At 41.2% G+C, this 12,711-nt stretch overlaps 1 protein-coding gene across 3 annotated transcripts in view; it reads right to left on the bottom strand.

Annotated features, from left to right (window-relative positions):
• The window catches only part of PPHLN1 (periphilin 1), a 49,983-nt gene that overhangs the window by 24,555 nt on the left and 12,717 nt on the right, over positions 1-12,711 (bottom strand). For all 3 annotated transcript variants that reach the window (XM_066633109.1, XM_066633110.1, XM_066633111.1), the window contains one exon: positions 11,165-11,226. In XM_066633109.1, coding sequence (XP_066489206.1) covers positions 11,165-11,226 — 62 coding nt within the window. The remainder of the gene's footprint in view (positions 1-11,164; positions 11,227-12,711) is intronic.

Below are 12,711 nucleotides of genomic sequence, written 5' to 3'. Positions count from 1 at the left end.
TTATATTGCAGGTAATAAATGGACAATATTTAAAGTAACAGAAAGGTTATTTTATTGCTTTTCTTGGGTCCTTCCATGAGCCATACACTTAAAGCATACTTAGGAGAGCCATATTCAGACAGCAACTGAACTCAAGGTAAATGGTGAAAAAGAGCCCTCTAGTGTACACTCAGTAGACAAGCTTAAACATCTACACAAAGTTTATTTGCAGAAGAGTTTTGGAAGAAGTCTAGCTAGCAGTATAGAAAAGCAGCACTGGTACAATGTTTCTGTGCTAATTTGCCAAATGACAACATACTTGTCTTTGATTACTATAGCAAACACATTGAGGGTGTTGGGCGATGTAAGTCTCTTGCACCAGCCTAGGAGAGTCGCAAAAGTGCCGTCAAGCAAGGGGGAGACAGACCAGCGCACGGACAAAAGCTGACCACCAGTGCCGGCGCAAGCTCTGGGCCAGGTAAGAATGTGCTGGTTCAGCTCAGCCAGTGAAGATGTCTCGGGGGTGTAGGGAGGAGGTATTTGGGATGGTGGGAGGGCAGGCCAGGAGCAGGATGTGGGGCCAGGAACCGACAGTTAAGCAGATTCTAACCCTGTTTCTGGGCAACCCAGGGTAGTCCTGGGCTGCTCGGATTTGTGCTATCTCTTGTGGTGGTGCAGATCCAAGTAGCCCCATTGGGGCTACTGCCACTTAACCCAGGGTAAGGGGAAGCGATTCCCCTTGCCCTGGGCTGAGCCACTTTCAGCCCCAATCCTGCCTTGGATGCAGCATAGACCTGCCAACCTGCCTGCTCCAGGGTAGGTTAGGATTGGGCTGTGACAGACTTAAGAACACCATTCCCAATTTTAAGTACAGTCAGCCTGTCTTTTATACGCAATTGACTAGCACAAATTCAAGTCTATTTGCTTGGCCACTGCCCAAAAACAATTGTTTAAATAGCATAGGCGACTGCCCACTTACTCGATGTACCAGAGTAAACCTGAAAAGGGAGAATGAAGCTGCTGTTCACCCCCCCCCCCCGCGCGCGCACATGTCTTTAGTCTTAGAGACATATTTGTTGGCTCTAATGGGGTTTCAACTACAGTGGGCTCTCCTTACCTGTGGGCTTGGCATCTGCAGATTTGAATATCTGCAGATGCCAAGTTAACCGCTGGAGGGTCCCAGAGGACCACCCAGATGTGACTGGAAGTGGCCTCTGGTTATGTCTGGGAGGCCTTCTGAGAAGGCTAGGAGCCGCGCACAACTTCTGGAGGGCCAGGTGTGGCCCCCACATTAAGTTGTTGGGGTGCTGTGCTGCCCCCCACACTGATTCAATTATCCATGGAATTGGTTGTCCACGGGAGTCCTGAAACAGATCCCCTGCAGATACCGAGGGCCCACTTTATAAGTGATCTGGACTTTACACTCCAACCTCAGAGGATAATCCTCATATAAGATGTAGGCCAACTGTATTTTACCACCTTAATACCTACACAACTTTCTATCGTTCCTCTCTGCTGCTGAGCAGTGATGTGATACCTCCGCAGAAGTGGGGCTGCTGAAAGGGTGGCCCATGTGATAACTGAGCTCTCCCATATCTTGAAAATATGATCAAGATTTGCATTTTATTTTTCTTCTCTCATTTCTAGCCAATGAGCTCTTGGTGAGAAAAAAAAATGCCCATTTCTGGTCAGCATCTACTTAGCGACATGAGTCTGGCTCTTAGCAGGCACCACAAATGCTATTCAATCCACTGTAGAAAATGAGCTTGATACCCCTGGCTTAGAGGCCATTAAATCACACCAAGGAAGACTGCTTTATTAGTTAAATAAAGCATATTCCATCTTTCTGCTACAAAATATATGCCCAAGGTGGCTTATTTTGTTTATGAAGATAGCTAAACCTGTCAGAGCAGATGAAACTTGGTTGCAGGTGGAAACAGCCAGGATTTACAAGACCATTCACAATTTGCATCTGTTCTACTAGATGGGATTTCACCAGCAGCAATAAGCTTTCATCATTAGTGTGATGAAATGATCATTAAAATAAAAGAGACTGATGCTCAGACCTCTGTATCATATACCTTTCCTCATTATGCAGGACACATAAAGGGGGCATTCTTTCTCCATTTACATCAGATGCAACCTTCAGACAAGTATTGCTCTGTTAAAATTGGAATGTCAGCTTCCACTTAATGTTGTTTTAATCTACAGTACGTCACTAGCTAAATCTACACTTCTCTCTAGATAAACAACCTCTTGCCTAAACTTGAATTGCAGAACAGTTTTAAGCAGTTTTAAAGCAATTCAGATAGTACAGAATAGTGTTTCTCAAACAGTGGGTCGGGACCTGCTAGGTGGGTTGTGAGCCAATTCCAGGTAGGTCGTGTAGCACCTAGCTCAGCTGACACTGAAAATACAGAGCTGAAAATACAGGGTATAAAACTGCTAGGCAGGTCAGGCTCCTGATGGGAGAGAGGCATGGTGCTTTGCCCTGAATAGACAGGAAGATGGGACGCTGGAAAAGGGGGGAGGGCTGTGTGGTTGGAGAAGAGTTCAAGTCTGCATTCTGCTTTGACTTCCAAGCTGGAATGTCTGGATTCTGAGCTATGCAAAATAACAGCATAAGTGCACTGTGTGGCTGATTGAGGCTTAGATTGGAAGCCTAAATTGATGATGTCACTTCTGGCCATGACACAACTTCCAGGTTAATGACATTACTTCTGGTGGGTCCCAACAGATTGCCATGCTAAAAAGTGGGTCCCAGTGCTAAAAAGTTTGAGAAGTACTGGTATAAAAAATACAAAAAAGGAGCAATACCTATAACCTTTAACTTAGTGGAAATCAAGTGAGCCTTTGCATGAATACATCTTCAGTAGCTATTCGCAATGGTTTCATGAGCAGCAAAACGATTTTGTTTTTGTATGCATATAACCTTGAAAAACAGAAAAGATTCCCTTTCCTCAATGTTTTTGCTGTTTAGAATGAAAACTAACAGTTAGAACCTCTCATTTAATGAGCAGGCCACATGTCAGTAAATCACACAATGGCATTTATTAGCAAGGCTTACCCTTAAGATCTCAAATCAATTCCAGAATTATCTCTTAGAAAAGGAACACTGAGTACTCCCACTACAGAAGGTGTAAATAAAATGCACCTGGAATGAATGACCTTCATTTGAACTCAGGGCATGTTACAAATAAAGGTTGGACTGTCATGTCATTTGGCTTTCACTGTTTTATGGCCGAGGAATTGCATATAGTACTTAACACCGAGGAACTTGCATCATTAACATGATGATGATGTTGGCATCCTTCAGTCTCGAAAGACTATGGTATCGCGCTCTGAATGGTGGTTCTGGAACAGAGTGTTCTCTCCAGTGCGCGAAGCCTGGGTAAAGTAGATATGGAGAACAGACTGTTTCCCATGCAGCAAATCCTCCCTCTCCACATTGCTGAAATGGTCCAATGGAATGGCAGAGGTCAATACGGTTGGTTCCAGCGGCATCACAGGAGTTGCCAGAATGTGACTGTGTTCAGCCATGAACTGCCTCAGGGACTCTGGCTCCAGATTTTGCCTCGAGGTTGACACCTGAAGCCTTTTCCATAACTGGATGTAGCCACACGGCAGTGGAGGTTTGGGATCAGAGTTTTCCTTCTCTCAGATGAGCTGCCTTCCCAGGCTATCGACTTCCATCTACCCGGTGGCTGTTTAGTCGCCTCTTACAAGTACAGCCAAACTGAGGGCCTATTCTTATCCCAGCCCCCAGGGGATATATTCTGGGGGTTACTTTGACAGGTACATGGTATTTTTTAAGGCAAGGGGCAAAAGAGTGGCAGTGTATGGAATAAAAGTGGTAATACAAATGGAGTAGTTAATGCAGACGGACAGTATTACAAGGGGCAAAGAGAATGAAGGTCAGTATTCGAGGGGGTAAAGAGGAGGAATTTTCTAGGCAGTCACTGCAAATATTTAAAATAAATTACTGCAGATACTGACATGGGATTTTTCAAATTATGCAGGTGCCTTTATTGACTGGAAGCCTATTCAAGTCAAGTCAACCTTTATTAGGCATAAACATTTGGTAGGTGAAGACTCTGTACGGAAACCGTAGAGAGAATATATGTGCACGCCTACGTGTACACACAGATACAAACGTACAATACATTTTACATACAAACATGTATTATTTAAAAAACAAAACAATCAGTTACTCTGCAGATATTGCCAAAGATGTAATGTACTCAGTGATTACTTGCTACAGAAAGCTTGGCTTGATTCAAATTACTCAAATTTAGGAACTGTGCGACTGAGAGCGTTGTATGCTCTACATCACCTGCTAGAAGGAATTGAATTATAGCTTTCTCAGAATGCCCTGTTTTAGCATGGAGCAAGGGAGAGAGAAATTGCTGTCTTCGTGCTTGACATCTGGGACAGTGTAACATAATGTGTGTGGATGATTCTACTTCACCTAAATTGCAGCTACATAAACGATCTTCCCAGGAGGCGTTTCTAAATCTGCCATGTAAGTCATTAGAGGGGGTCACGTTACAACGTGCCAAGGTAAAGGCCCTTCTCTCCAGGGCGTGCACTAGGAGGGACAGATATTTTGGTTGTTGACCACTTGTAATTTTATGAAAATTCAGAGGGGAACATTTTTTCTGTGCTGCACTTAGAATCTCTTGCCTTTCTATATCATATAGTCTGGTTTTCACAAGTCTGGTGATAACCACTGGAGAGGGAGCTCCTTGCAGATCAACCTCAAGGCCCATCTGTTGAGTTTTTTTATGAAATAGTACTAGGCAAGGGGTTAACGCTGGATCTGTCAACAGCCCCTTTAGCAGCAAGTCGTGATCAGCCCTGAAAAAGACTTTGGCCCAGTATTTTAAAAAACTGGATCATGCATGTAACTCCAGTCTGTGTTGACCTGATTCCAGGCAGAGTGCTGCGTAGGGAACGCAATGCGGTAAACCGAGAATTTTGTAAAGAAATTTGGATTGAACCCTTTCAATTGTGTTATTTAATGCCGGCATCCATACTGGGATGCCATATAAAATTTGTGGAATGACTTTAGCATTAAAAGCTTGCAAAGCAGCTGGTACAAACCGGTTGCCCCAGGAGAAGAAAAAGCGAGTTATGGAAAGCCTATTCAGTCCTCTTTCAATTGCCAAGTTTTTAAGACAAGCTGCTCAAACCGTCTCCAATTTCCTTCACAACGGCTTAGGCACATGCTTGTTTTTTTCTGAATGAATACTGGAACTGTATATTTGGGCTGTAGATCTATGCCCAAGTTCATGAAATACAGGCAGACAATATGTACTATATTACTAATCTTGATGGCTAGGAATGCATGGCTGCAATTTTTAATGCTTCAAGTTGAATATTATAGCAACGCAAATGTACAAGAATGCCTAATCACCTCACCTAGGCATACGATATAGATGATATGTTATCATTAACATAAAGCATCACAAACATCAGGCTAATTTAATTTGATAAGAGTCATTTATGTGAAGTTCATACACTGAATTGACTGGAATGATCTATTCATTACTGATTTCAGACATTGGCTGGATTCTAAAGAACAGTATGCTTCCATGATTGCACAATGACATTTTTGGCTTTCCCCCCAACAACGGCCCCATTTTTCCTTAGAACCCACTCAAGAAGGCAGGGCCAACTTATCCATTAGGCACCGTGCTTAGGGCCCACAATACTTTTAGGGGCCCACGAAAATGTTTTAATTGTTTTCTCACGTCAGAAAAAAAATGAAACTTTTAGGGCCCAAGAGAATATGTTAAATTTTGCCTAAAATCTAAAAAACAGTTGATGAACTTAAAGTTATATCAACAATAATTTAAAAAATTGATATTATTATAGTGGATGGGGCCCACGAAAGCCATAATGCTGACCTGCATGAAGGACAGTGAGGCATCTAACTGAGCAAGGGACTGTAAATTGAAGCAAAAATAGGCAGCATCCTAAGCATGCACAGAAGTACTTTAGGCATGCGCACAGGATTCTCCGAATGCATGCAAAAGTATCTCTAGTAAACACAATAATGCAACCTTTAATCATTAACCATGTTACAACCACTGCTGCACAAATTGATTCAAATACAGTTTAAGCCTTCCATGTACCTTCTACATGGGGTCAATGAGGGGCATTTTCCATTATCACTGACATCACAAGGAGAGACCCACAGGCATATTTCTGGACATCCATATCACTGAACAATGGGATTAAAAATGTTGCTTATCCTTCAGGTAAACAAACTAAATGGAAAAACTGTCAAGCCTGATGGACTTTCTGATATCATTAAGCAAGGAACAGAAAAGTCTGCATCTGAGGGCAACAAGACTGGATTTAAATCATAACTTGATTATTGCCTTAGATTTATAATACGCTCAGAAAATTTTCTGGTTACCAAGGATATGGAGATAATATAATCAAACTATACACTTCCTCCATACTCAAAAAGGTCTTTCATTTGAATTTTACCTTCATATTTTTTAAGAAGTTGCCTCTAAACAAGGTGTGGTGGGGTGCTTAGATCTATTGGAGATCTACTGAAGATCTATTTGTGCTTAGATCTACTGGAGAATTTATCGCCTATTTGGGATCACCAACAGTATGACAGTATGACAAGTACGGCAAGTTTGTAGTGACTGCAACCTAATGGGCACAGAACTCAGATTCTGAAACCTGTACCCTTTCATAAGAAAGACAAAGTTGTCTAGGAATGCTAGGAAGGCATTAATTCAGATTTAAGTCTAACAAGCTTTAAAGGGGAGAAATATTCACAGTATGGATTAATAAAATCCAGGCAAGTAACAAAGTTCCATGTCTTGCACAATGTAAAAACTAAATATACCTACATTCCTGATAACATAATAGATTGGCTAACTGAACAACAAAAGTTTCAGGTTAGCTCTATATCCAAACATGGGTCCCTGGGAACTCAAATTTGCAGGTTGATATAAAGATGCCTTAGGTCAGCATTTCTCAACCATTGTCCTCCACTGGATTACTTCATACGGTCAACCTATTGGAAGTACCATCAGAAGTAACGGGCAATTATGTCATAGGCAGTTACTCCTGGTGGTACTTCCAAAAGGTGGACAAACAGTGGGGGACAAACGTGTCTGGTCTTTCAACATGGAAGTAACTGGCAATGATGTCATCGCCAGTTACTTCCAGATTGAGAGACCAGACACAACACAATAAACAAAAATAAGAGGCTCCAGGTGGATGGGAGGACTTTTTAGAGCATGCAAAACATGCATACTGGAGCCAAGCCTCCTGCTACTGCTTGTTGTGTTGCTGGTCTTGCTGACAGGCGGCGGGGCTCTGGAGGTTCTGTGTGTACCACTAACACCACCTCAAGTACCATCAGTGGTACAAGCAACAGTGGTTGAGAAACACTGCCTTAGGCAAATGGAAAGACATTTCTCCAAGATTTCTGCTCACTCCACAAGTTCCACAGATCCCTTGCACCTCTGCATCCCATGCCTTTCTGGCGGCGCCAGTGACCCTGGAGAATGCAGAGGACTGCAATCAAGACGATGGACCAAGAAAGCTGCCATACAAGTGGAACTGTGTGCACTACTCTGCGTGCACAAGTGGAACTCTGACTGCACTACTCTAGATTCATCCCTACAAAAGCACTCCTTCCATGGAAAACCTTATTTAAATCACAAGATTAATCAAAATTAGCATATAGTGCATTTTCCAAAACATCAAAAGGGCATGTGTTTTATTTTATTAAGAGCTCTGGACGAAAACCAAATGCTGTCAGAACATCTGAAGAAAGTCTGAAATACGACATCTTATTTTTGCTGTTACAAACCAACACAACTAATCTTCTGGAATTCATCCTTCAAGCACTTCATACTCCAACTTTCTCCCAGTACTGAGCTTTATAATTATTTAAGGAACATCATTTGCAATACTTTCCAAGATCAATAAATTATGAAGTGATTCAAGATAATAAGTTTTCTCCCTGCAGTTAAGGAAACAGAATGCAGTATCTATAAGTTAACTTCTTGAGTCGGCTCTCTGTTTAAAAAATAAACTGGGAAGTGATTTAAAAAAAAGATTTGGATAAGAAATGTGCTAGTGCTATAGACTCTTATTTTGCCAAGTTCCTATTCAAAGAGAGTTTTTACAGCTGAGTCTCATACTGTGATCTTGAAAGACAACACTGTAATGGAAGTGATGACAGATCACTTCATACACAATGGCTCTTCTCTACAATATAACACCGCGGTTACAGCTTTCCAGTAATTACAGAAAAGGTTATTCTAAGATATACTAGCCAACCAAAGAAAATAAAGATTGAGTTAGTTCAGTCCAACATCGGTTTCTCATCTTCAATGTGGAGAAGAGAGGTGTTAGCCTTCTGCCATTTGTCAGTTTCCTGCATCTCCCTCGAGCGCACCATATTCCTCTCCATCCCTACCACACATTCAATCCAATTCTCTTAGGTCATCGGAGGGAGCCCTTTTACCTTGCCCCCACTGAAAGAGGTGAAGGGGATGGTGGCGAGAAACAGGACCTTCTCAGTAGTGGTGTCCTGTTCATGAAATTCCCTCCCCCGGAAGTAAGAACAGCTCCCTCTCTGGAGTCCTTTCAGCTGGGCCTCAAGGCCTTTTTATTTAAGAAGGTGCTTGACAGCTGACGTCAGCAGTTTTACTAATGGCTAGCAGTTTTACTAATATGATTTTAATTGTTTATGGGATCCAGAATTTTGATCAGTTTCACTGTTTTAATTGTTTTATTTTTAATGTTTTAGTATTTTAATTCTGTATATTGCATTGTATTTTTTATGTTGTTAGCTGCCTTGAATGCCATGAATGTGCAGGGAAAAGGCAGGATATAAATTCTTCAAACAAACATACAAACATCCTTTCTACTTTAGCTTCCCTTCATGTGGAAGTTGGTTTTGTTTTGTTTTTTTGTAAAGCTTGTGACATGTTCACTAAGCAACACATTCAGGTCTCATATCTGAAAAGGAGATTATTATTAACAGTATTTATATACCGCTTTTCAACTAAAAGTTCACAAAGCGGTTTACAGAGAAAAATCAAATAACTAAATGGCTCCCTGTCCCAAAAGGGCTCACAATCTAAAAAGATGCCAAGGAAAAGATGCCAGCAGACAGCCACTAGAACAGACAGTGCTGGGGTGAGGTGGGCCAGTTACACTCCCCCTGCTAAAAAAAGGAGCACCCACTTGAAAAAGTGCCTCTTACCCAATTAGCAGGGGTTTACACTTTTCCCGGGGTGCTAGACAGACACTTTAGTAATAATTTTAAGAGTAAATTTTGATAATGGGTTGCCTTCACTTTACTGCACATAAAACCAAAAGGATCCATCTAAACAAAGTGCATTTAGAGAAATAGCTAAACTTTTCTCTTCAAGTGCAGACTTAACAAAATTTGCAGACATTTCAGATATTATTCCATAATGTTGCCTGACTTACTACAAATCTCTGTCCAGGATTCCAGGCTAACCCAACATTCCCTCACCAAGAGAGTACAGAATCACTCTTGCTAATATTATGTGCATACTGGGACGTTATTTAGACAATCTGTATACAATTCTAGTGTATTTATACAGTCCAATCCCGGCATCCATAGATTTTATTCACTGTGCAGCCCAGCGTTTTATAGTACAGAGCTATACAGCATTCAGCCAGTACATAGGACTGAATGGAATGGAATCTTATGGAATGACACTATTTTCTGTACCGATGCATTCTGGGGCAACACTGGGAGACCTGGAAGTGAGTCTTTAAAGCTATTTTTAGCCCTGAGAGGCTTGGAAACCGTGAGGTTTTGCCACATGAAGGTAGGAAATCCAATTTTGGGGTGATTTTTTGTTATTTAAAGGACATTTACACTAGGACCCTGTCATCTGTGGTTTTCAGTATCCGCAAGGATTCCAGAACAGAACCCTCCGCAGATGCTGAGGACCGACCTGTTGAACTGTTCAACAGAGGGTTCAATTCAGGGGTGTCAAACTCATTTCATGCAGAGGACCAAATAGCATTCATGGTACCTGAGGGGCAGAAACAATGACATTAAGAACAGACACTGTTAAGCAAGTGAAATAAACACTTAGTTCTCGCCTAGGAACTCATCAACAGCAAATGACAGAAAAGCAAATGTGCAAATCTTGATCATGTTTTCAAACTACAAGAGAGTCCAATTATCACAAAGCCAGATAAAGCGTTTCCACAGGTTGTATCTGGCCCATGGGCCTTAGGTTGGACACCCTTGGTTTAACTCATAGTTGAAGGTAGAAGACACACATGGTCAACACCAAGCTATGGTTTTGGAATCACGTAAGTGAACACTGTGGTCGCATTCTACCTCCTCTCCGTTCTGCACTCAGATTCAGTTATATCTTTTCCACAGACCAGTGCCTCATTACATCCAAAAGGGTAAACTATAGTTTTATAACTTATCAACCACCATTTCAGAGTACCACAAGCTATCCAAAATGACATGCATTAAAACCAAATATAACAGAACCAAGAAGAATTAATATACAGGTATGGCTCATAGACTCATTACAAAACCCATTTAGAAATGTGAATATTACCACTCTACCAGATAAACAGATCTATGAACTACAAATCCCCCAGATACATCAATAACTGTACCTGCAAAAACAAGAACCAAATCACCCAAATTCGTCATGTATCAAGACAAATTTAAATTTAAGTTTCCAAGATTAATTCTGTCTGGCCACTAGAGGCCACTATTGGTCTTCAAAGCCAAGGTGCCTTACTGCTTTCTGCACTTTTGGTTTTATGCAAGAAAAATCAACCATTTAATACTACAGATGGGTCCGCGTTATTAACTGATTCAGAACCTGAAGGTTCTGAACCGATTTGGGGTCATCTTGGACTCTCAGAACCCAACCAGTGCTAGGCTCCAGTCAGGTTCAGAAAGTGATCTTTCTGAACTGTTTTGGGCAAAAAAAATTGCAACTTGTGGTTGGCTGAAAGAGTCAGTTGGCTGAAATGGCTGAAAGAGCAAAGATATGAAAATCAAGTGGATGAAAGTCACAGTATTACTGTATTGCAAAGCTGAGTAACGTGTATATTTTTTAACACACATAAAAACCTGTTCTTAAGATTTCAGAAATACACATTTTTAAGCTTAACACATAAACAATACCTATAATCAGGCTGGCGACTAGCAGGATGGTCTTCTTTTGGCAATCTATATCCCGGATCATCCTATAAAATATAAATACTATAATTCAATATACAACTTGTTCACAGTCAAAATTTATTGCTTTTCTATCGGGGTCTTTTCTGTTGTGGAAACCTGCCTCTGGAATCACCCATCTCATGAAGCTCTTTCTGTTCCCCTCACTGCTGATATTTTGTCACTTGGCAAAACCATAGTTTCATCAAGCATTTGATGGCAGATGACTGTTTTCTCTCTCCCTGCTGACGGCTGGATTTGTTTACTAGTCTTTTGGCTTTTTGTTTTAAATTAGGGTTGAATCCTAAGCTTGGCAAGTCATAACCAAGCCCCACTGAAATCACAGAACTTAGTTATGACTAACTTAGAATCCAATACTTTGGCTTTATCTTTATTGTTGTAATATACTTGCATATTTTAACTTCTTTTCAGCCACCTTAGGGACCTCTCTGAAGGCTAAAAGTTGGGATATAAACTACAAAATTTGAGAGCCAGAATGGTGTAGTGCATAACTTCCCAAATTGTGTGTCAACACCCTGGTGCATGGTAAGGTACTCATTAGCCACTGTAAGATGCCAGATGCAACCCTGCAAATGGTGGCAGGAGGCTTGGCACGGCAGGAAGAGTTCCTTGGCTTGTTTTCTGTGCACACAGAAAAGTCCTCCAACCCATCCAGGGCCTCTTAGGGTAGCTGCAAGCCTTCGAACCCATGAGTGGCAGTGGTTTCACATGAAGCTAAATGCATCATTGCAATTTACTTCTGGGTTCTGAGCACTGGGGAAGGGTATCACCGGCTGAGTAAGCTTAGAAAGTGCTGGTATAGTGGTTCTGGTGCTTGTCTTAGACCTGGAAGATCCAGGTTCAAATCTCTGCTCAGCCACGAAGCTTCTTGGGTGACCTTGGGCCTGTCTGTCACTATCTCTCAGCCTAACCTACCTCACAAGGTTGTTGTGAGGACAAAGAGAAAAGGAACCATGTATACCACCCTGAGCTCATTAACAGAAGAGTAAAATGTAAAAAATAAATAAATGATAAATATCTTAAAAACAATTTAGAAGCAGAACTTTATTATTTTACTGATCATGCCTTTCACTAATATATGGAGCAATCTCCACTACCAAGTATTTTTCTCTCTCAACAATATTTATTTATTTATAGAATTTATATCCTGCCTTTCTGTTCCAGTAAAGGGCACTCAAGGAGGCTTACAAAAGAAATAATATAAAAACAAAATATATAAATATGCATAAAAATAAAACATTTAAAAACAATAAAACACAATAAAACTTAGAACCCAAAATTAAAATAAATAAAAATAAAAAGCCATTACCCCTTATGTCAGCATTAAAAGGCTTGTTTAAATAAAAAGGTCTTAAGCCCCTGCCAAAAGGACTCTAAAGAGGGAGCTGTTCTCAGTTCCAGGGTGAGGGAGTTCCACAGACAGGGATCCACCATAAAGAAGGCCCTCTTTCTTGCTGCCATCCTCCCACCTCCACTGGCGGTGGCACAGCCAG

Source organism: Tiliqua scincoides, chromosome 7 (genome assembly GCF_035046505.1).
Source record: "Tiliqua scincoides isolate rTilSci1 chromosome 7, rTilSci1.hap2, whole genome shotgun sequence".
NCBI classification, from domain to species: domain Eukaryota; kingdom Metazoa; phylum Chordata; class Lepidosauria; order Squamata; family Scincidae; genus Tiliqua; species Tiliqua scincoides.
This window is presented reverse-complemented; position numbering and strand designations above follow the sequence as displayed.